We start from the raw sequence: 23,737 nt of genomic DNA on the forward strand, positions 1-23,737 counted from the left end.
CTGATCTCGAACTCCCAACCTCAGGTGATCCGCCTGCCTCGGCCTCCCAAAGTGCTGGGATTACAGGTGTGAGCCACCGTGCCTAGTCTGAAGCTGCAATATTTTTAAAAGCCCAAAACTGGGAACAACCCAAATGTTCACTAACAATAGAATGGATGCATAAAGTTGTGTTTTATATACAACACTACACAGCAATAAAAATCAATGAACTGGCCAGGTGCAGTGGTTCACGCCTGTAATCCCAGCACTTTGAGAGGCCAAGGCAGGCGGATTGCTTGAGGCCAGGAATTCACGACCTGCCTGGCCAACATGGCGAAACCTTGTCTCTACTAAAAATAAAAAAATTAGCCAGGCATGGTGGTAAGTGCCTATAATCCCAGCTAGGCTGAGGCAAGAGAATTGCTTGAACCCGGGAGGTGGAGGTTGCAGTGGACGGAGATCGTGCCACTGCACTCCATCTTGGGTAACAGAGCAGGACTCCATCTCAAAATAATATTAATAAACCATCAATGGACCCTTACAAACACAGTACTGAGCAAAAGAAATCACATACAAAATACATACTATATGGTTCCATTTATGTTATATTCAAGATAACCAAAACTCTACCTATGATGTTAGAAGTGAGCATGGTGGACCCCTCTGGAAAGAGGGTAAACACTGAAAAGGAGTACAAGGGGTGGGGTGGGGGTGCCGGGGGTGGGGAGGCACTGGAGGAAATACATTTCTTGATCTGCACACACAGGTATGTGGTCACACTGTGAAAATTCACTATGTTATATATTTTGATTTGTGCACTTTTCTGTATGTATACTTCAACTTTTAAAAAATATAATTAATAATCATCTTTTCCAGTGGTGGCAATTCCCCCACAACATGTCTCTCACAGAGGATCTCCTTCAACCCTCTCCAGAAGAGGAGAAAAGGAAACCCAAGCAGTAACGCCTGGTGCAGAGCCCCTACTCCTACTTCATGGGTGTAAACGCCCAGGATGCGATAAAATCACCATAGGCGTCAGCCAGGCACTAGCAGTAGTTTTGTGTGTTGGCTGCTCCACTGTCCTTCGCAGCCTACAGGAGGCAAAGCAAGGCTTAACGAAAGATGCTCCCTAGGGAGGAAGCAGCACCCAGAGTACCTTGAGTCAAGATGAATGGGAAACTATCTCAATAAACACGCATTGAATTTAAAAAAATAATTAAAAGGTTTAAAAAATCAGTACTGGTTGTAGCTTTAAATAGCTGAAATTAAAGTTCCAAAACCTCAGTTATAGTTTTCATCTTTAATTTAAGGGCTTTTTATGATAATCAGTGCATATGTGACAAGGAATTCATAGTCATTCTAAATGCTAAATTAGATGTAAGAAAATTTAAGAAAAATAAAAATGAGTAACACAGAAAAGTTCTCCCTCCAGATGAGTAGGTACAAGAATAAAAAACAAAAAAGAACAGTTCTTCTAAAGAACAATCTCCAATACTTACTCCCTTCACTTGCTTCAGTCTATTGTATTCATCAGCAGCAGACTATTAATGAGAAACACAAAGGAATATGTTTATTGGGGCATTTTCTCTCTCAAAAGTAATATTCCTTATGTTATACTTTGAAGATAAAAATGACAGCTGACAACAAAAATATAAGCAATTAAAAGAATGAAGTCATAAAATACCTAAAACTCATGATCAGCAGGAAGATCTGAAGGAATTCAGTGAAAAGACATCTATGATACTGTATCTTTCACATTTCACTCACATAGGCAGGTAACTATCTGTTCAGCTACTTCTCATCTCTCCTTCGTGCCAGTCCCCATGCTACACTGACACCAGGAAGATCTTTTATAACACAGAGCTCTGATCAGGTGGTCTGAACTTCCCACTAACTTCTCCCTTCATCCAGTTTCCTACCTTTCCAGTCTCAGTGCACATCATCAGCAACTCCTTTAAAAACTGAGACATGGGCCGGGCATGGTGGCTCACGCCTGTAATCCCAGCACTTTGGGAGGCTGAGGCGGGTGGATCACGAGGTCAAGAGATCGAGACCATCCTGGTCAACACAGTGAAACCCCGTCTCTACTAAAACTACAAAACATTAGCTGGGCATGGTGGCGCGTGCCTGTAATCCCAGCTACTCAGGAGGCTGAGGCAGGAGAATTGCCTGAACCCAGGAGGCAGAGGTTGCAGTGAGCCGAGATCGCGCCATTGCACTCCAGCCTGGGTAACAAGAGCGAAACTCTGTCTCAAAAAATAAATAAATAAATAAATATGAAAATATTAAAAAAAAAAAAAAAAAAAACTGAGACATGTTAAATGCCTCAAGATTTTGATCCTGTTTCCTTATGACTGTAATCATGCACCTCTCCCCACCCTTCTGTCTGGAAAATTGTTAATGGTTCCTTCACTGTGAAGCCTTCAAAGACTTTATTTCTCCTATAAGCAGTCAGTTATACTGCTTTCTACACATGATGCAAATACAGCATTAATTATATTGTCTAAATTGTTTAGATGACCGGTTTTTTTCTTTTTTTTTTTTTTTTTGTTTTTGTTCTCTTTTGTTTTAGATGTCAGTTTTTTTCTTAAGATATGAGAGCTCCTGGCCGGGCGCGGTGGCTCAAGCCTGTAATCCCAGCACTTTGGGAGGCCGAGGCGGGTGGATCACGAGGTCAAGAGATCGTCATCCTGGTCAACATGGTGAAACCCCGTCTCTACTAAAAATACAAAAAATCAGCTGGGCATGGTGGCGCATGCCTGTAATCCCAGCGACTCAGGAGGCTGAGGCAGGAGAATTGCCTGAACCCAGGAGGCGGAGGTTGCGGTGAGCAGAGATCGCGCCATTGCACTCCAGCCTGGGTAACGAGAGAAAAAACTTTTCTCAAAAAAAAAAAAAAAAAAAAAAAAAAGATATGAGAGCTCTTTAAGGGTGGGGACAAGATTTTACGTCTCTAACCTCATCATTTCAACATCATCAACGAACAATAGGTGATCAACAAATGTTTACTGAATTAAGAAAGATCTATAACATCATCTGGAAACCATTAAAAAAAATACACAAGTCTAACTATATAAAGATGTGAATATGTCAAAACTAAAAAGCAGATCACCTCAACTGAAAAGTGGCAGAAAAAATTTTCAGGTATAAGTGAGATGTACATCAAACGAGCCCTGTATAGCATCACTAGGAAGATGCAGTTAGTGCAATCTCTCTGGAGGAATTTTGCATCAGAAGTTTAAAGGTACATACCCTCTGACTCAACGATTTCACATTCTGGAATTAGTTCTAATTAGATAAGCAGGCTGGGCACCGTGGCTTACACCTGTAATTCCAGCACCTTGGGAGGCTGAGGCAGGCGATCACTTGAGGTTAGGAGTTCGAGATCAGACTGATCAACATGGTGAAACCCTGTCTCTACTAAAAATACTAAAATTAGCCAGGTGTGGTGGTGCATGCCTGTAATTCCGGCTACTTGGGAGGCTATGGCAGGAGAATCGCTTGAACCCAGGAAGCGGAGGTTGCAGTGAGCCAAGATCGAGCCATTGCACTCCAGCCTCGGCGACAGAGCAAGACTCCACATTAAAAAAAAAAAATTAGATAGGCAGACAAGAGAGCAAAAACGGAGAGGTTCACCAGTATATACTGGTACTACTGGAGTAGGGGAAGACATATTTAAATATCTATCCATAGAAAATGACTCTTAAATTATGATACAGCCATCAAATTGAAAATTCTTTACCTAATTTTAACACATTAAAAAACTCAAAACTAAGTAGGTCTTTATTATTAATATAAAATAACTTGCTGTTGAGTAAGAAAAGCCAGAAATAAGCAGTGCAAGAATGTTTTTTTTTTTTTTTTTTTAAAGATAAGACCCCACAATGATAAGAGCATGTCAAAGGGACAAGGGAAGCGACTGAAAGAGTTCCCAATGGTCAAAGTGAGAACAATTAGAGCTACAAAACAAAGCAGCCTTGGATTATAACTCACAGCACAAAACAGATATCCATGAGTCCATACTTACATAAGTGACTGGTAAGTCCATGCTTACATAAGTGACTGATAAAGGAACAAATAAATAAGAGACTAATCTCCCTCTAAAAGGTGGAGTAACTATATTAATTTCAGTATGTATACAAAATACAGTATGAAAAGGATGGATTTTAAAAAAAAACAAAAAAACAGTAACTTTACACGGACAAATACGATCTCAGCCAGATGATCAAGGGAGGAAAAAAAGATAACCATAAACTGCTGATTTAAAAGACAGGAAGAAAGTAAATGAAACATGGAAGATGATGTTTTCTTAACAAAGGTTATGTGACTCCTGCCTGGAGAGGTTGTTTTAACAACTAATATTTTGGTGATAAGGATTTCTTGACAGTAGGATTTAAGGTGATTTCTTTTTCTGTATACAGTTCTGTGTTGTTCAAGTTCTCTTCTACAGAAAGAATGAATTGGCTTTATACATAGAAAAGAAAACACGGCTATTTTTAAATTTATTTTGAGATGGAGTCTCACTCTGTCACCCAGGCTGGAGTGTAATGGTGCAATCGCAGCTCACTGCAACCTCCCTCCCTGGTTTAAGCAATTCTCCTGCCTCAGCCTCCCTAGTAGCTGGGATTACAGGCATCTGCCACCACACCCGGCTATTTTTTGTATTTTTAGTAGAAGTGAGGTTTTGTCATGTTGGCCAGGCTATTCTCGAACTCCTGACCTCAGGTGATCCACCCACCTTGGCCTCCCAAAGTGTGGGGGATTACAGCCATGAGCCACCATGCCTGGCCTGGCTATTTTATTTTAAATAGGATAGATGTACATAGAATAGTGCTTTGTAATTCTTAACTATTATACATTAGTACAGACTTCTATTAGAAAAGAATTTCAAAGGCCGGGCACGGTGGCTCACGCCTGTAATCCCAGCACTTTGGGAGGCCGAGGCGGGTGGATCACGAGGTCAAGAGATAGAGACCATCCTGGTCAACATGGTGAAACCCCGTCTCTACTAAAAATACAAAAAATTAGCTGGGCATGGTGGCGTGTGCCTGTAATCCCAGCTACTCAGGAGGCTGAGGCAGGAGAATTGCCTGAACCCAGGAGGCGGAGGTTGCAGTGAGCCGAGATCGCGCCATTGCACTCCAGCCTGGGTAACAAGAGCGAAACTCCATCTCCAAAAAAAAAAAAAAAAAAAATTTCATCCAAAACCCAATCTCAGCTGTTCTTCAATGAACTTACAGTTTGATAATTACTAGCACTTTTTAAAAAATAAACATTAATATAAAGGATGCTGTATATCTCCACAGATTAGATTCAATCTATATAATACACAAATATCAGGTTGAATTTACCATATACTCTTCACTTTCTTCTTGATAGTCATCCAATTCTTTATCCAAACGAGAGAGTTCTTTATTGATCTCATCAAGTTCTGATTGTAAGCTCTTGTATTCCTGTAGGCCAGTGTCAAAATTTCTCTTGTACAGTTGTCTTTGTTGATCTGAAGTGATAGGTGGATATTCCCTAAAAGTTGGGAGAGAAAAGAATTACACATATATTCTCAGCAGACATAAAATTCAACGCTCCTTCCTCAAAGATAATAAAGCTGTTCGGGTAGGGAGAATGACATTTTCTTGTTTCCTTTTTTTTTTTGTTTGTTTTTTTTTTTTTTTGAGACGGAGTTTCACTCATGTTACCCAGGCTGGAGTGCAATGGCGCGATCTCGGCCCACCGCAACCTCCGCCTCCTGGGTTCAGGCAATTCTCCTGCCTCAGCCTCCTGAGTAGCTGGGATTACAGGCACGCACCACCATGCCCAGCTAATTTTTTGTATTTTTAGTACAGACGGGATTTCACCATGTTGACCAGGATGGCCTTGATCTCTTGACCTCGTGATCCACCCGCCTCAGCCTCCCAAAGTGCTGGGATTACAGGCGTGAGCCACCGTGCCCGGCTCCTTTTTGTTTCTTATGGGGAAAGGGAGCTAGAACTCAAACAAGTTCTATTAAGAATGATTACTACTGCTCATTTTTTAAAAATAAAAACTATGCCTACATAATTTGCAGAAAGAACTTTGAAAATCATTTACAAAATTGAAGGTACAAGTCATAGAAACTCATTTATTCTCCATACACAATATCAGTAATGGACTACTTATGTTTAAAGGCTTTTTTTTTTTTTTTTTTTTTGACAGACTCGCTCTGTTGCCCAGGCTGGAGGGCAGTGGCGCAATCTCGGCTCACTGCAACCTCCACCTCCTGGGTTCAAGTAATTCTTGTGCCTCAGCGTCTCAAATAGCTGGGATTACAGGTACTAGCCACCATGCCTGGCTAATTTTCGTATTTTAGAAGAGATGGGGTTTTACCATGTTGGCCAGGCTGGTCTCAAACTCCTGACCTCAGGTGATCCACCTGCCTCGGCCTCCCAAAGTGCTGGGATTACAGGCGTGAGCCACTGCGCCCTGCCTGTTTAAAGTCTTACAACTGGAATTCTGGAACACAAAGTCTGCTTTGATCACCACAGTAGCAGCACAGCTGACTGGAAGTGGCTGTTTCCTGCCACCACCCATAGTTTTCAAACTGGTTTATTTATGTTTTGGTCTTGTTTTTCCTAAGTGGAAATGGCTTATCTAGTCCTTTCATAACAAAAATAGACATTAAAAATGTACATGTATAAAAACATGTGCTCACTGTTAAAATAATCTGGCAATTCACTAAAGTATAAAGAAGAAAAACAAATTCTGTATCATGTATATCTCTCAATATACCACCTACTTCTGACACAGGAAGATGATGCCATCAACACAAAATCCATAGAGAAAATACTTTGAATCCTTTCACAGGGCTGGAGCTTCACAATGATGTGGAATTTCAAATTTTAGATCTAACATTCTAATATCTTCATTTTACGGAGAGGAGAAACTTAAAAGATTTGTTCAAAAGGGAAACAAGAATTCTGGACTTTCAAAGTTTTCAATTAAATCTTCCATGATACAAGTTAGGTGAATATTTTACAGATAGGTGGCTAAATCAGGCCAAAAACTCTTGAGGGCAGAGGGGAAGATAAAGTATCAGAATCATCAGTGAATTGAGAATCGCAAGCTATCCATTCCCCACCTTCCTTCCTCACTCTCTGAGAAGCAATGTTTTGATTACCATTCACATTGCAAATGTTTCTGATGTGCGTCTTAGTCCTGAGAATACTCAGGCATAGGAAGGCTACACGTCATACACAAATAGCCTTGGTGATGGTGGGTAGGCCAGAACAAAACCACCGACACACAAAGAAGCTTAACCAGAACTGTGGCCAAACACTAAATTGTTACCTCAATTGTTTATGAAACTCTTTGCCAAAGTTATTTGGATTAAACTTTAAAAGAAACTCTGGTCTTATCATGAAAGCTTAACTTAGAAAGTAATTGCTGGCCAGGCGAGGTGGTTCAGGCTTGTTATCCCAGCACTTTGGGAGGCTGCACTCCAGCCAGTGCAATAGAGCTAGACCTTGTCTCAAAAAACAAAACCGGTCGGGCACGGGGGCTCACGCCTGTAATCCTAGAACTTTGGGAGGCCGAGGTGGGTGGATCACGAGGTCAGGAGTTCGAGACCAGCCTGACCAACATGGTGAAACCTCATCTCTACTGAAAATACAAAAATTAGCTGGGTGTGGTGGCTCACTCCAGTAATCCCAGCTACTCAGGAGGCTAAGGCAGGAGAATTGCCTGAACCTGGGAGGCAGAGGTTGCAGTGAGCCAAGATCGTGCCACTGCACTCCAGCCTGGACAACAAAGTGAAACTTTGTCTCAAAAAAAAAAAAAAAAAAAAAAAAAAAAGGAAAAAAAGAAAGCACCAAAGAAAGGCCTTTCAAATAAAATCTGGGTATATCTGGGTATAGAGGAACTTTGTTTTACTGATTGTAAAATTCTCAGACAGTGCTATGGCTTTCCTTTGGCATTACTTTTTTTTTTTTTTTTTTTTTTTTTTTGAGACGGAGTTCACTCTGTTGTCACCCAGGCTGGAGTGCAATGGTGAGATCTCTGCTCACTGCAACCGCTGCCTTAAGGGTTCAAGCAATTCTCCTGCCTCAACTTCCAGAGTAGCTGGGATTACAGGTACCTGCCACCAGGCCCAGCTGATTTTTGTATTTTTAGTAGAGACAGGTTTTCACCATGTTGGCCAGGCTGGTCTCAAACTCCTGACCTCAGGTGATTCACCCACCTTGGCCTCCCAAAGTGCTAGGATTATAGGCGTGAGCCACCGTGCCCAGCCTCCACTTCAGTCTTTATCACAAAAGGGTGCTAAAGAAAAAACCAACCAACACCACACAAAACACTGTCTCCAGTCATGGTTGGCAAAGAATGAAATTACACCAGTGACGTCAATTTAAGAGGCAACAATTCCAACACCTGATTGGTCTCCTTTAATCATCAGAAGGTGCATGCGGCCCAGGAAAGGGAGAGCTGACTCGGTACCTGATCCAGTCCTCCTCTAGCTCATCACAGGATTCGCCGCCAGTTGTGTAGTCTGTTTCATAGTGGTCTTGCTCTGTTCTCTTCGACTTTCCCGCTCTTCCCTTTGCAGGAGGCCTTTCTGAAGGTGTCTCAAAGTTACTGCTGCTGCTGTAACGAGGCTGCCTGAAGTCATCCACAGGTGAAGTCACTGGAAGCTCCCGAACCACTTCAGGAACCCTAATAAAAACAGGCATCATTGTTGAGTACACTACAGCCGCTTGCCAGTGCACTGTAATCACAGAGTGTAATCACACAGCAATAACAAACACCAGGAGACATCTGCATGCAGGTGCACTCACGCAAGGACTTCACCTGCTCAACACCGAGCAGATGCCTAGTTTCCTGCATTCAATTTGACAGCAGCTCAGGGTCCCCTAATACACACAAGTAGTAGCTTCCAATTTAAAGGGGATTAGCCATTTTTAAACCTTCTAAGTACAATGCATCTCAGGTTTCATTTTAAAAGCTCAGGCTGATCTACAAGAAGCATTTACTTAACCTGTGCCAGGGACATACTCTACAAAGGCTATCAGGAAAATAATGATCATGATTCTTTTCTACAGGTTCTTCTAGTTCCATGGAATGCTGCGTGGGGAGGAATGCACATACACTCTTTATAATATTAATCTTTTTTTTTTTTTTTTTTTTTTTGGCAGAGTCTCGCTCTGTCACCAGGCTGGAGTGCAGTGGCGTGATCTCGGCTCACTGCAACTTCCGCCTCCCAGGTTCAAGCAGTTCTCCTGCCTCAGCCTCCTGTGTAGCTGGGGACTACAGGCACGTGTCACCCATGCCCAGCTAATTTTCGTATTTTTTAGTAGAGACGGGGTTTCACCATAGTGGCCAGGATGGTCTCAATCTCTTGACCTCATGATCCACCCACCTCGGCCTCCCAAAGTGCTGGGATTATAGGCGTGAGCCACTGTGCTCGGCCTATAATATCAATCTTATACTCCCATATATCAATTCTCATATTAAGATAAAATCTTGCAGGATAAACTAAATATCTAAACTAAAAAATCGAAAAGCTTTACATTGCAATAAAGTTAAGAGTCCTTTTAGGATTCTTTTTTAAATTGCTGTTAATCCAGTAGAATGAACAGAAGGGTTACCATCACACACTTACTATTTTTTCTAATAAAATTATTCAAATTGCATCAGAATTGCATATTTAAATTGCTTATGTTTCAGCCACAAACATGAAAATAACCCTAACTGAGGAATAAAATACCAATGCTGAAAGTGGGAACTACTTTTGAGTAAAAGAAATACGAAGTTTCATGATCCTGTAGAAAAGGGCAAGAACAGCCTAGCTTTCTAATCAACTATTTAAAATGTCTGAAGCGTTTCTTTTTGACGCCAGTTTACATAAACTATCATACTGAGCTTTATAAACTACCAGGTTTAGTCCCTCTTCTAAGTGATCTACATGTGCTTTGCTCTGTTGTCAGAGTCTTAGATTTCTAAGCACATAATTTCTTGCAGACTCTTTGGGGAACATGTGTGTAGATGCAGGTGAGAGTGGTATTTATTTCTTCTTTAAAGATTTATGGCCAGGGGCAGCAGCTCACACCTGTAATCCCAACACTTTGGGAGGCCAAGGTAGGCGGATCACTTGAAGCCGGTAGTTCAAGACCAGCCTGGCCAACACGGTGGAAACCTTTTTTTTGAGATGGAGTTTCGCTCTTGTTGCCCAGGCTGGAGTGCAATGGCGCGATCTCGGCTCACCGCAACCTCCGCCTCCTGCGTTCAGGCAATTCTCCTGCCTCAGCCTCCTGAGTAGCTGGGATTACAGGCATGCGCCACCATGCCCAGCTGATTTTTTGTATGTTTAGTAGAGACAGGGTTTCACCATGTTGACCAGGATGGTCTATCTCTTGACCTCGTGATCCACCCACCTCGGCCTCCCAAAGTGCTGGGATTACAGGCGTGAGCCACCGCGCCCGGCCTCGAAAACCTGTCTTTACAAAAAATATAAAAATTAGCCATGCACTGTGGCAGGCATCTGTAATCCCTGCTACTTGAAAGGCTGAGGCAGGGGAATTGCTTGAACTCAGGAGGCAGAGGTTGCAGTGAGCTGAGATCATACCAGCCTGGGTGACAGAATGAGAATCTGTCTCAAAAAAAAAAAAAATTTTTTTTATTAAGGTAATATGGCTTTGTGTGCTATGCTAATGTTACTTCTAATGGAGGGAAAATGTGACTTTCTCCATGAGTCAATGATTAACAAGTTCCTAGACACTCTGCCAAAACTGCCAGGTACTATGCCTCTTCTTTGAGGGAGCAAAACAAAACGTTTAGAATGCAGTGGATCTATTTTAGGGGTGGGGCCAAAGAGCGAGGAAACTAAAGGGCAAAATAAATTAGATAAAAACCATAAAACAAAAAGTAAAACGTCAAAAGCAGACCTCCTGCCAGAATTTTTATGACACTGATACATATCTTTACCTTGGAAGTCGTCCTCCCCTCCTCCTACACTCTTTAAAATATTAGCATACTTGATCTAGCATGAAAGCTAAAAGCAAAATGTTTCACAAGAAAGTACTGACTACAGGTGTGAGCAACACCACACTGGGCTAATTTTTAATTTTTTTGTAGAGACAGGGTCTCACTATGTTGTCCAGGCTGGGCCATCCACATTTCCCTAGCTGCATTATCTTTTCAGTCTAGCATGAAGTTCCCTTTCCCAAAGCTTACATAGCAAAAACATTCTGATTGGCCCTTCTCGGGTCACTATCATCCTTGAAGCCAGGAGAATGTTCTCTGACAAGCAAGACTTAGATATGTCTCCCAATAATGATGGCAGCTCTAAAATACCGTGTGTATAACAAACATCATTCTAACAGTCACGGCACTGGATGCTGATCATGCATTGTTTCTCTGACTTCACTGACTCTGTGTATAATAAGAAAAGGATTCTTATGAATGTGTTTTCAATTCAGTAATTATCCTGAACACCTAACATGCGTACAGTACTGAGGCAGGTGACTGCGGGAAGACCAGGTTCATGTTCTCATGGAGGCCACAAAATAGGAGTGGAAAAAGTGCACAACAACTACACTGAGAGTCAGGGCAAGGTAGGAGCAACAAAGGCAGCGTGAAGGAGTGTGTGTGAGAATAAAACGAATGAATGAAGAATAAAAAGAACAAGCTGGCTGGGTGCAGTAGCTCACACCTGTAATCCCAGCACTTTGGGAGGCCAAGGCAGGAGTTTGAGTTAGTTAGCTTGACTAACATGGTGAAACCCCTGTCTCTACTAAAAATACAAAAACTAGCTGGGTGTGGTGGTACATGGCTGTGAACCAGCTACTCAGGAGGCTGAGGTGGGAGGATCGCTTGAAGCTGGGAGGTAGAGGTTGCAATAAGCCAAGATGGGACCAATGTACTCCATCCAGCCTGTGTGACAGAGCTAGACTGCATTTCAAAAAAACAAAAAACAAAAACAAGTCAGGCGTGATTGCATGCACCTGTAGTGCTAGCTACTCAGGAGGCTGAGGCAGAAGGATCACTTGAGAGCAGGAGTTTGAGGATTTAGTGAGCTATGATCACACCACAGCACTCCAGCCTGGGTGAAACAGTGAGACCCTGTCTCTAAAAAGTTTAAAAACTTTTTTTAAAGTGATAGGTGGCTATCCTGTCACAACAGAAGCTCAACTGAGAATAAAGCCAACAAATCAACAGATGAAAGAGAGCACACAGAGCGCTGCCATATTCTGAATCCCTTGATTATGTCATGCCTGAAGCTAGAGGCATTCTTGGGCCTCATGTGACTCAGATAATTCCTCCTTTTTCCCTAAGCTATTTTTTTTCCATGATTTTTCTTTTTAATTGAGACAAGGTCTCCCTATGTTGCTCAGGCTGGTCTCGAACTCCTAGCCTCAAGCAATCCTCCCACCTCATTGGCTTCCCCAAGTGCTAGGATTATCAGCCTGAACCACCATGCACAGTCGTAAACTAGTTGAAACTAGGTTTCTAAAATTCCTCTAACTTGGATAAAAGTCCTAATATCATTCTACCAGCCTATTACTACCAAACAATGATCTCATTTGACGCTGCAAGGAGTCAGCCTGCTTTGAAAGCTTCGCACTGCAGCAACATTCAACTTTCTTGATTTATGAAGGGTAATTCCACCTGGGTGTGGACAGGATAGTCAGGAGTGTACCTAATAGGACTCTCCCAAGTTCATTTGGTAAGTTTGGAGAGGCACCCATCTGCAGCTAAATTCTGGTGTCCCCAATGCTGGATTAATTCTCCAAGCTGACTACCTTAAAATTCTAAGGTATAGGACATTATAAGCAAAAGGAGCCAGATATGAGAGTAAATTGCATGATTCCATTTTATATCAAGTCCAATAATAACACATAAACAGATGATGACAGACATCAAAACAGCAGTTACCTCGGGGTAGGTGTGGGTGGGTACTGATGGAGAAAGGGTCCATGGGGACCTTATGTGGGGCTCAAATGTCTTTATCTTGGTGTTAGGACTTAAGTGTTCATATCAGGGAAAACTCATCAAGCTGCATACTCAATATTAGTGCTCTTTTTATGGAATGTACATTATGCTATGGGAGAAAAATACATCTTAATGCTGAGTTACCTCATCCTTAGCATGGATGGACAGACATAATGTTCTCCATCCAATTCCTTCTCTATCCACTAGAGTGGTGAGAAAGAGAGGTGCTCATGGGTTACTAAGCACCTGCAAGAATGCTTTAGGAAAGACAGGATATGACTTAAGTGTTCTTATTCCCATTGAAGTAGATGTCCTTTGAATCCTCTATAACACTCAGTACTCTACTATGAACTACACTTTACAATTTCTTTATTTTTATTTTTATTTTTAAGACTAAGTCTCGCTCTGTCACCCAGGCTGGAGTGCAGTGGTGCAATCTCCACTCACTGCAACCTCTGCCTCCTGGGTTAAAGCAATTCTCCTGCCTCGGCCTCCCAAGTAACTGGGATTACAGGCACATGCTGCCACATCCACCTAATTTTCACATCCACCTAATTTTTTTGTATTTTAGGAGAGACAGGGTTTCACCATTTTACCCAGGCTGGTCTCGAGCTGATTGCCAGCTGAGCTCAGGCAATCCACCCACCTCAGGCTTCCAAAGTGCTTGGATTACAGGCGTGAGCCAAAACCCTTCCATCATTACCACGCTCTGAGGAAGATATCGTTCATTCATTGGGGAAAAGTGTGCATTACATAGGACGAATATGTTAGGTATACCAGCCGTGCACGGTGGCTCATGGGCTCACGCCTGTAATCCCAGCACTTTGGGAAGCCAAGGCAGGCAGATCATCTAAGGTCAGGAGTTTGAGACCAGCCTGGTCAACATGACAAAACTCCTTCTCTACTAAAAATTACCTGGGTAATCCCAGCTACTCAGGAGGCTAAGGCAGGAGAATCATTTGAAACCGGGAGGCAGAGGTTGCAGTGATCCGAGATTGAGCCATTTTGCACTCCAGCCTGGGTGACAGAGTGAGACTCCACCTCAATCAATCAATCCATCATGTATAGCTATTTAATAGACTATTATACAGCAATAAAATAGAATAGTGCTGCTTCTTGGTTATAATTAAAAAAAAAAAAAAAAAAAAACAGAATCAATCGACTCATTGCATAGTGATATGGACAATACCCAAGATAAAATATATTGCTAATAATACATTTGATATGATAGTATTTTTTCTTTTTTTTTTTTTTTTTTTTTTGAAACAGGGTCTTGCTCTGTCACCCAGACTGAAGTAAAGTGGCACAGTCTTGGCTCACTGCAGCCTCGACCTCCTGGACTTAATCAATCCTCCCACCTTGCTCCTGAGTAGCTAGGACTAGAGGCATGTGTTACCATGCCTGGCTAATCTTTCTATTTTTTGCAGAGAGGGGATTTTGCAATAATGCCCAGGGTGTTCTTGAACACCTGGGCTCAAGCAATCCACCCACCTCAGCCTCTCAAAATGCTGCAATTACAAGCATGAGCCACTGTGCCCAGCTCTGGTATGCTAGTATTTTAAAGGGGCAGAGGGGAGAAATCAATGTACTTTGGCCAATATTTTATTGCTTTTAATCTTTGGAGAAATACAAAAGAAACTGATGACATTAGTTGCCTCTGGGGAGAGGAACTAGTTAGCTGGTACCTTTTGTCCCTTTGAAATTTTATACTATATAAAGTATTCATTTCAAGACTAAGATTAATCCTTATTAAGGAATAAGATTTTCAAATGAATTTGTGAAACCATCCTGGTTTTCATGAAAAGGGACAACACCAGAAAATGCTGTGGAACCATTGCAGGCCTTACAATTTAGAGGCACAGCTGGTGACAAGACATAATGTAGACAGATATTTTGCATGTATGAAAGTTCTGCAGATTGGCCCTTTTATAGTTAATGGGCATGATGATTGGGTGTTTACACATGTGTGAAATGTGCCACACTCAAATCTTGTTACAATATTTCACATTACCTGTCTGACATGAAAAAGAAGAGAAAAAAAATGTTCTGCAAATCATAGCTTAAAACTTTTAGAGGCTGAGGCAGGAAGATCACTTAAGGCCAGGAGTTCGAGACTATCCTGGGCAACAAAGCAAGACCCCCTTCTCTACAAAAATAAAAATAAAAAATTAGCCAGGCATAGTGGCACACACCTACGGACCTGGCTAAAGTGAGCTATGAGGCAAGAGGACTGCTTGAGCCCAGGAGTCCAAGGTCACAGTGAGATGTGATCACACCACTGAACTGTAGGTCTGGGTGGCAGAGTGAAATACTGTCTCAAACAAACTATGGAAGGAAAAAAAAAAACCCTTTATAAGGATTGCATCTCTCTCGTGTACCCTTTTCCCTAACAGTCTCAAGTGCTTTAATTTTTGTCAAAATCCAAAGAGAAGAAATAACAGAGAAGATGTGCTTTCTTGCCAGGTGCGGTGGCTCACACCTGTAATCCTAGCACTTTGGGAGGCCAAGGTGGGTGGATCACAAGGTCAAGGGATCGAGACCATCCTGGCCAACATGGTAAAACCCCATCTCTACCAAAAAAAAAAAAAAAATCTGGGTGTGGTGGCACTTGCCTGTAGTCCCAGCTATTCAGGAGGATGAGGCAGGAGAATCACTTGAACCCAGGAGGTAGACGTTGCAGTGAGCAGAGAGCACACCACCGCCCTCCAGCCTGGTGACAGAGCGAGACTCTGTCTCAAAAAATGAAAAACAAAGTGCTTTCTCCAAATCATTCACAATTGAAATCAATAGCAAGATCAAGTCTGAATACCAAAACAAAACATGTAAGAGTTTGAAGAGTCGTCAGACTGCCAGTCTTTTCCCAAATTCAATCCCAGGGTAATAATAAAGGTTATTGTCTTCAAATTAATTCTGTAATTAACTCCGCTGCTGATGTCATCTTATGGGTTTCCAGGCTTAAACTACTATGCACCCAGAGTAAATCTCATATACCATGGCCCACTAATCAGGAGTCAGGCATTGGGGATAAAACTTGGAAGTAGGCCAGGTACAGTGGCTCACGCCTGTAATCCCAACACTTTGGGAGGCTGAGGCAGGTGAAAGCGGGAGAATCACTTGAGGTCAGGAGTCGAAGAACAGCCTGGTGGCCGGACATGGTGGCACATGCCTGTAATCCCAGCACTTTGGGAAGCTGAGGCAGGCAGATCGCTTGAGCCCAGGAGTTCAAGAGTAGCCTGGGCAACATAGCGAGATCCTATCTCTACCAAAAAAATAGAAAAACATTAGCTGGACATGGTGGTGCACAGCTACGCAGGGGACTAAAGTAGGAGGATTGCTTGACCACAGGGGGTCAAGGCTACAGTGAGCTATGATCACACGACTGCACTCCAGCCTGGGTGACAGATCGAGACCACGTCTCTACCAAAAAAATAAAATGCTTATAGAATAAGGAAAATATTTCTCTACGTCTGGACAATGTAGGTGTGGTTTGTCTGTTGTTATTGTTGTTTTAAGTCTCACTATATTACCCAGGCTGGATTTGAGCTCCTGGACTCAAGTGATCCCTCCCACCTCAGCCTCCCAATTAGCTGGGACTACTTGTGTGCACGACTGTGCCAGGCTTTGTGATTGTGTTTTATTTTGTTGTTGTTGTTGTTTTTTATACAGTTTCACTCTGTCACCGAGGCTAGAATACAGTGGTGCGATCTCAGCTCAATGCAACCTCCGCCTCCCAGAGTCAAGTGATTCTCCTGCCTCAGCCTCTCAAGTAGCTGGGATTATAGGTGTGTACCACTATGCCCAGCTAATTTTTGTATTTTTAGTAGAGACAGGGTTTCGCCATGTTGGCCAGGCTGGTCTTGAACTCCTGATGTCAGGTGATCCACCCGCCTCGGCCTCCCCAAGTGTGGGGATTAAGCAGAAATAGCAAAAACCACATTCTTAGGGTGAAAGAACCCAACCCAGCCTTTCCATTAAACAAGCAAGTGAAAAGAAGCATTTTCAGCTTAGAAGGGAAAGAGAACCCCATCCTCTTCATCCTGGTCTTCCAAGTAGCCAGGAGCCTCTCTACCAACAAAGCAAAGATTAAGGGCGTAAGCCACTGCACCCAGCCATGTGATTGTGTTTTAAGAGTCTAAAAAATTAAAGTTATAGAAAGCTAAGATTTATTACTGAAGAAAGAAAAATGTTGAGTAAATTTAAAGTGTACAGTAATGTACTTCACATTCACTCACCACTCACTCCCTTACTCACCCAGAGCAACTTCCAGTCCTGCAAGCTCCACTCAGGGTAAGTACCTTACAAAGATGGACCCTTTTTTAATCTTTTACATTTACTGTACCTTTTCTGTGTTGAGATATACTAATACTTACCACTGTATTACAAATGCCTAGAGTATTTAGTACATTAACATGCTGTCCACATTTGCAGCGTAGAAGCAAGAAGCTATACCACGTAGCCTAGGCTTGTAGTAGGCTATCCATCAAGGTTTGTGTTAAGTACACTGCGATGTTCACACAAGGATGAAATGCCTAAAGACACACTTCTCAGTATTCCCATCATTAAACAATGCATGACTGTATATGTAAAAATACCGATTTTATCATCCTTAAGCAAAAATTACATCCCCGTCCATACCAATTATCTGCAATATTCTTCTCTGACTAGTCATTAGGTGGAATTAAAATTGGGCTTTAGGGTAAGTGTTTCCACCAGAGACACCACTTCAATAATCACATGGCACCTACCCTAAGCCAGATGCTTACTGAGGTTTCACATCTCCCAGCAATACCGAGGACCTAGCACAGCAAATGAAATACTGCAATTCCTGGATTCAAATGAAGTCTTCTACTTTAATAGAAATGTATGTGGACAAGGTTGATTAATGTGCAATGTCCTCCTTCTGTTTATGAGATTCAACAATTAGAGGCAAAAGAAGAGGTTGAGCACAGTACTGACCTCTGCTCAGTAACTTCCTTTCACCCTCACCTAAACTTCAAAACCAGAAACAGCAGAGCCACATTCCCAGAGTGAAAGAGCCCAGCCCAGCCTTTTCAATTAAATAAGCAAGTGAAAAGCATTTTCAACTTAGAAGGGAAAAAGAACCCCACCCTCCTCATCTCCCTCTTCCAAGTAGCGGAAGACCTCTCTATCAACAAAGCAAAGATTGTTGTAATACCAGGATCCAGATCCAGTTTTTGTGTGCACTGCTGGATACTTTTTTTTCTTTATTTTCCCACTGCATTCCTAGATGACGCTGGATTTTTTTTTTATGGATAAAGGCACAAAACAACAAAAATCAATCATGTGCAAATACTCATTTTTACACTCAGTCTATCAAACTAAAAGAGCTGCTACTTACGGTGTGGATTTATAGGAAGACTCTGGATAAAACCGCTTGTCGTTCACTTTGCCATTGGAAGAGTATGCCATGGGACTGTCAACTCTTTCCACATAGTCAGATGGGGGTGGAGGCATGTCCTCTGTGCCTGCAGACACATTTTTAACCTTTAAAAAACCCCAAGAGATAGTTATTATTTATCTTGTAATGAAAAGGGGGAAGATATTGAAGAAAATTATCTTATATACATGATCTAATATTTATGTGGCTCATTAAATGTTATTAACACTAATAATAAAAAGGGAATCAATACAAGTTAATAGTCAAATCCATTTTTTAATAGACATATAAACAGTGCTACTGCTAAACAAGTATGAAGGAAAATCTGATCACCTAATTCTCATCCTAATGTGATTTAGGTTGAATAATTAACTGTGGCAATTTTCCACCTCCATGTTAGGAAGACTGGTCTCATTATCTCATGCCCACATTAGAAAGACCAGTCTCATTTAACCTAAGCTAGGTCTGGGTTAGAATTTTCATTTCTGACAAGCTCTCAGGTAGTGCTAATGTTGCTGTCTGGGCACCACACTTGGAAAAGCACTAATCTAGAACAAGGCACACTGGTGGTTCTTAATCCATTCATCTCTAAACGTGGAATGTCAAAACCACAAAAGAAATTAAGAAGCTCAAACTGACTTCTGCTCTTTTAATAAGAGATTTGTTTATTCTCCCTCAATGTATGTTCTCAATGGCTGTATCACTAATAGCATGCACAATGTATCACACAACATCAGTGCCTTCCCTTTTCACTTTCCTTATTTCATTCTGATGTGTAAGTGAATTCATCCTACAGAAGTAACATCCATTAGAAACGATGCCTTGTTAATGTAAAATACATATATAGATACTTCTTATCTGAGGAATGCAAGCCCTGTCTTAAAGCTTATCAGGCCAGAGAGGCATTAAAATTAAACAGCAAACGAGCTCTGTAGTTATCTCCAGAAACTGCTTAACGTAACAATGCTACCCTGCTATAGCTCAACAACCTATCAATATTATTTCCATAAATCCATGAGAATTCCTGATAAACAACTTTGTTTCTGCCCACTCCTTGTCCCCTTTTTTGCCTTTAAAAACTTGCTTATAAAAAAGGCAGAATGGAGCACTCCCCAAGGCAGCTTGGAAGCATGTCCCAGGCAGCTGTTCTCAAACTTGGCCCAAATACATTCTCTATATTAATTTTGCCTCAGCTTCTTCCTTTAAGTCAACATTAACATGGAAGGCTTACCACAGAACCTTTGGGAGAAAAAATTTAAGTATAAAAAGCACAGCCAATTAGACTCCCAACACTGTTAGATTTTATGTAACAGTTCCAACACTCTTTAAATTTCACCTAATAGTCTTTAAATTATTACCTATGACTCTGAAACTCTTAAAAAAAAAAAAAAAATCAAAGACCTCCAACAAGTGTTAACCCTAGATGAATCACTTAGCTGTTTTAAAGCAAAGGAACAGAAATAAAGTGTGGGAAAAAAATAAAAATAAATCTACAAATTATTTCTGTGAAAAACAGCAGCTATTCAAAAGGGTTGAACCACTTTAGCTTGGTGATAAGATCAATGGCATTTTAGCCAGGTGAGGTACATGTGCTTGTAGTGCCAGCTACTCGGGAGGCTGTGGGAAGATCTCTTGAGCCTGACAGGTGGAGGCTGCAGTGAGCTGTGACTGTGTCACTGCACTCCAGCCTGGGTAACAGAATGAGACCCTGTCTCAAACACACACACACACACCCACACACACCCACAACCCCCCCCACACCCCCACACCCAATGGCAATGGCATCAGATTATCTGGGCTCACCCCAGGTCTGCCAACCACAAATTCTATAAAGCCTCAGTTTTCATCTGAAAAAAAAAAAAAGGAGAAAACTACCTGCTACATAAAGTTATTTTGATTATTAAATGAGGTGACAAGGTATCACATTTACCATGGTGCCTTTAAACACAGTAAAAATGCAAAAGATGCTGGATTTTAGAATAAGGCCACTGGATTTGATCGAATCATTTTTACAAGAATTTGGAAGTGACAGAAGACCTTTATTTGGATTATCCTGCTATTATAAAGCCTTACAATTAGGTTCAGCATCAATACAGTGTATCTTCCTGCAATACACATTCCTTACGTCTTAAGTTTTAAAACATGAGATGGGCTGTCTTGACTTATCCAGGCAGTATCACACACAGAAAGATATTTACCTACTCGTTAAAGTACATTAGGGTATTCTTGATTGTTCGACATTCAGAGTCAGAAAGGAATAGAATCATTTCCCTCTGGAAGTGGAATTTGGCAGCAACTGTGAAGCCAGTGGGTGGGTTGCCACTGAGTGTGCTCAGATCCCACCACAGGGGGAGGGAGCCCACCACAGGGGAGCCCTCCTGCTTCCCGCAGAATTCCTTACAACAAAAGCTTACAAAAGAAGTTGCCAAGCTTCACAGGCAAATGCTTCACCAAACCAAAGGCCTATTCTTAATCCAACACCTCATCGGAATTTAAAAATCCTTCCTTTGCTTAAAAACCCATTTTATAGTCAAAGATGACTGCCAAAATAAAAATTTAAAAAAATGAAAACCCATTTTATACTTCTCTAGACCCCACCCCTTCCCCCCAGCATGAGCTTTGGCAGAGTCCGAGTATAAGAGTCAGAGATTTCTTACTGGCTAGAACGCCCTTCCCTTTTTGCCAGCTATTCTTTATTTGGGCTTCAATTCCAGGTTCAAGTGCTACCACCTCCTCCTCGAAGCCTTCCATACAAGGCCCTCCTGGAAGAGGCACCAACCTGTGCTATCTCCCCACACCTGTGCATACGAACCTCCCAGCAGATCGCTTATGCACCGCCGAACAAGTGCTTACTCACAGTACAATGGCTTGTTCACCTGTCTCACTTCAGTAGGCAGTGGACGGCTTAAGCTACAACTATCTGACTACTTACAATGAGTGAAATATTGAAGTGACAGATCATTCAGTAGGCATGGCTTTAAAGGCAAATATTCTTCCTTTTTCAGAAATGAGGAAGCTGTGGCTCAAGGAGTTACACAACTTTGCCAAGAAACTAGACGTAGAAAATGGAAGGGCAGGCAGTGTCTTTCTTTCCTCTTTGAGTCTCCAAAGGCCCACACGGTGTCTGGCACAAATCAGGAGCCCCAAGTTTGCTACATAAAGGTTACCTCACTGATTACTGTTCTATTCCTACGTTGTATACCCAAGTATCTTATCAGTGAGGCACACTGAGCTGACCTTTATCTCTTAGAGTCAGCAGAACTGGACTAGCTTGACCACCGACTCCACCCTCCAGCACAGATCTTTGATTACTTAATCCTTTTCTATACACATGCATAATAAATTCCAAGGCAGTGCTCCTTTCGGCAGCACATATACTAAAGTTGAACAATACAGAAAAAATTAGCATGGCCCTCGCACCAGGATGGCACCAAATTCATGGAACATTCCATATATACGTATATTTTAAATCCTGAGCCAGCTGTGATGCCAGACTCAAAGAAGAATAAGCAGCAACCTTTTTCCTCAAAAGGAGCTTAGAGACTAGAGGCAAAGGGAAAATATATTTGAAAAACAAGGAGTAAGATCACTTTTTTTCCCTCTTTACGCTTCAACTTGCCTGAAAAAAGGCTAAAATATTTTTTCCTCTAATCCACTTAATGGTACCAATGAAAAGTAAGTATAAACCCATTATCTGCAGCTTTTGAAGGACAGTAGGAAAGTAGAATGAGGACTGGGGGCAATACAAAGTGAACAGGTGCTCGTTTCTACAAGGAGTCTCCAACCTATATGTCCTATTATTATGAGAAAGGACTTCTGAATTTCACTGTTATTACTGATATGATCCCCAGTCAGCTCATCAAACTCAATGATGTAGCTAAAGTTATCTTAAAAAAGGTTTTTTGGTTTTTTTTTTAAGACAGGGTTTCACCATGTTGGTCAGGCTGGTCTTGAACTCCCGACCTCAGGTGATCCACCCGTCTTGGCCTCCAAAGTGCTTGGATTACGGGCGTGAGCCACCATGCCCGGCCAAAAAAGATTTTAATTTTCACAGTAACTTTTTTTTTTTTTTCTTAAGAGATGAGGTCTTGCTATGTTCCCCAGGCTGGACTTGAACTCCTGGGCTCATGCGATCCTCCTGCCCCAGCCTCCTGAGAAGCTGGAACTACAGGCTCACACCACATCTCACTTTTAAAGATTGAGAACTTGAGAAAACCAACTAGGCATAATTTTTAACAGCAAAATGTCTTTGTGACAATTTTCCCTTATGTGACTTGAGGATATCTCTAAGAAATTAGGGGCAGAAGAAAGCAGGATGAAAATACAAACTAAAGATTTGTCTAGGTTGGGCGCAGTAGCTCATGACCGTAATCCCAGCACTTTGGGAGGCCAAGGCAGGAGGAATCACCTGAAGTTGGGAGCTCTAGACCAGCCTGGCCAACATGGTGAAACCCTATCTCTAATAAAAATACAAAAATTAGCCAGACATGGTGACGCACGCCTGTAATCCCAGCTACTCTGGAGGCTGAGGCAGGAGAATTGCTTGAACCCGGGAGACAGAGGTTACAATGAGCGAAGATCCACCACTGCAGTCTAGCATGGGTGACAAACTCCATCTCAAAAAAAAAAAAAAAAAAAAAAAAAAAGTAACTCAGACTTACTCTTGAAATGAAATTCAAAACGGACTAGCAAGCACTCACACTGGCTATGCTTAAGGAGTATGAATTATTAATTTAGGGGATATGCAGGGAAGTTTTAAGATTCTTCTTCTAATCAAGAAAGAATTGAAGGTGTTTCCGAAATATCAAAATAAAATATCAAAAGATCTTCACAAGAGGTCATTATGATGAGGATAAATTTTTATTCAAAGTTTAATCGTACTCATCAGAAGTGTTTAGATTATGTCGCTTGTGAAAAAAAATCTTTGTGACAAATAACACTTAGCACTCCTTGGAGAGTTAATGAAAACATCCTAAACCCCTGTGGGATGCCAAAAGGAAAACAAAGAGGGCAGCTCTGCTTTAGAGCATCTCAGGTGCTCTTCTCCAAATACCTGCCATGATTCTTCCTCACCTGAGACTAAGATGGGTCTACACCATCATGTTGGTCCTACCTTTCCCACCCAGACTCCCTGAAGTCAGAGAACGAATAAAAAGGCCAAGAATGAATGTTCTAGGTTACTATGAAAGAAACTCTTCTCTCCTCCAAAACAAAGATTAGGAAAAACACTTATCCCCACTTAAATCAATTTCATATTTCATTTGGAGTTAGTAAAAGCAAAAAATTGCAATGATAGCTAATACTCTTTTCTCCTCACCCTAATTTCATCCCTAGTTCACATATGGAAGAGTCAGGCTAAACCTGTATCCATGTGGTCTAGCAACGTGACAAAAGCCATCTACC

The 23,737-nt window shown here is 41.7% G+C and overlaps 1 protein-coding gene and 2 non-coding genes across 6 annotated transcripts in view; 2 read left to right on the forward strand and 1 right to left on the reverse strand.

Moving 5' to 3' along the window:
- The window catches only part of OCLN (occludin), a 61,787-nt gene that overhangs the window by 1,948 nt on the left and 36,102 nt on the right, over positions 1-23,737 (reverse strand). For all 4 annotated transcript variants that reach the window (XM_032278931.1, XM_032278938.1, XM_032278925.1 and 1 more), the window contains exons 5-8: positions 18,296-18,441; positions 8,446-8,661; positions 5,331-5,502; positions 1,479-1,520 (exon numbers count right to left, since the gene is read on the reverse strand). In XM_032278931.1, the coding sequence (XP_032134822.1) occupies positions 1,479-1,520; positions 5,331-5,502; positions 8,446-8,661; positions 18,296-18,441 (576 nt within the window). The remainder of the gene's footprint in view (positions 1-1,478; positions 1,521-5,330; positions 5,503-8,445; positions 8,662-18,295; positions 18,442-23,737) is intronic.
- On the forward strand, positions 14,857-14,957 carry LOC116554536. The gene has a single exon (XR_004270225.1). It is a non-coding gene; the product is annotated as a small nucleolar RNA U13 (small nucleolar RNA).
- Positions 21,688-21,792, forward strand: LOC116554291. The gene has a single exon (XR_004270156.1). It is a non-coding gene; the product is annotated as a U6 spliceosomal RNA (small nuclear RNA).

The sequence above is a fragment of the Sapajus apella genome, unplaced genomic scaffold, assembly GCF_009761245.1.
Source record: "Sapajus apella isolate SASKATOON/1434 unplaced genomic scaffold, GSC_monkey_1.0 scaffold1, whole genome shotgun sequence".
Lineage (NCBI taxonomy): Eukaryota > Metazoa > Chordata > Mammalia > Primates > Cebidae > Sapajus > Sapajus apella.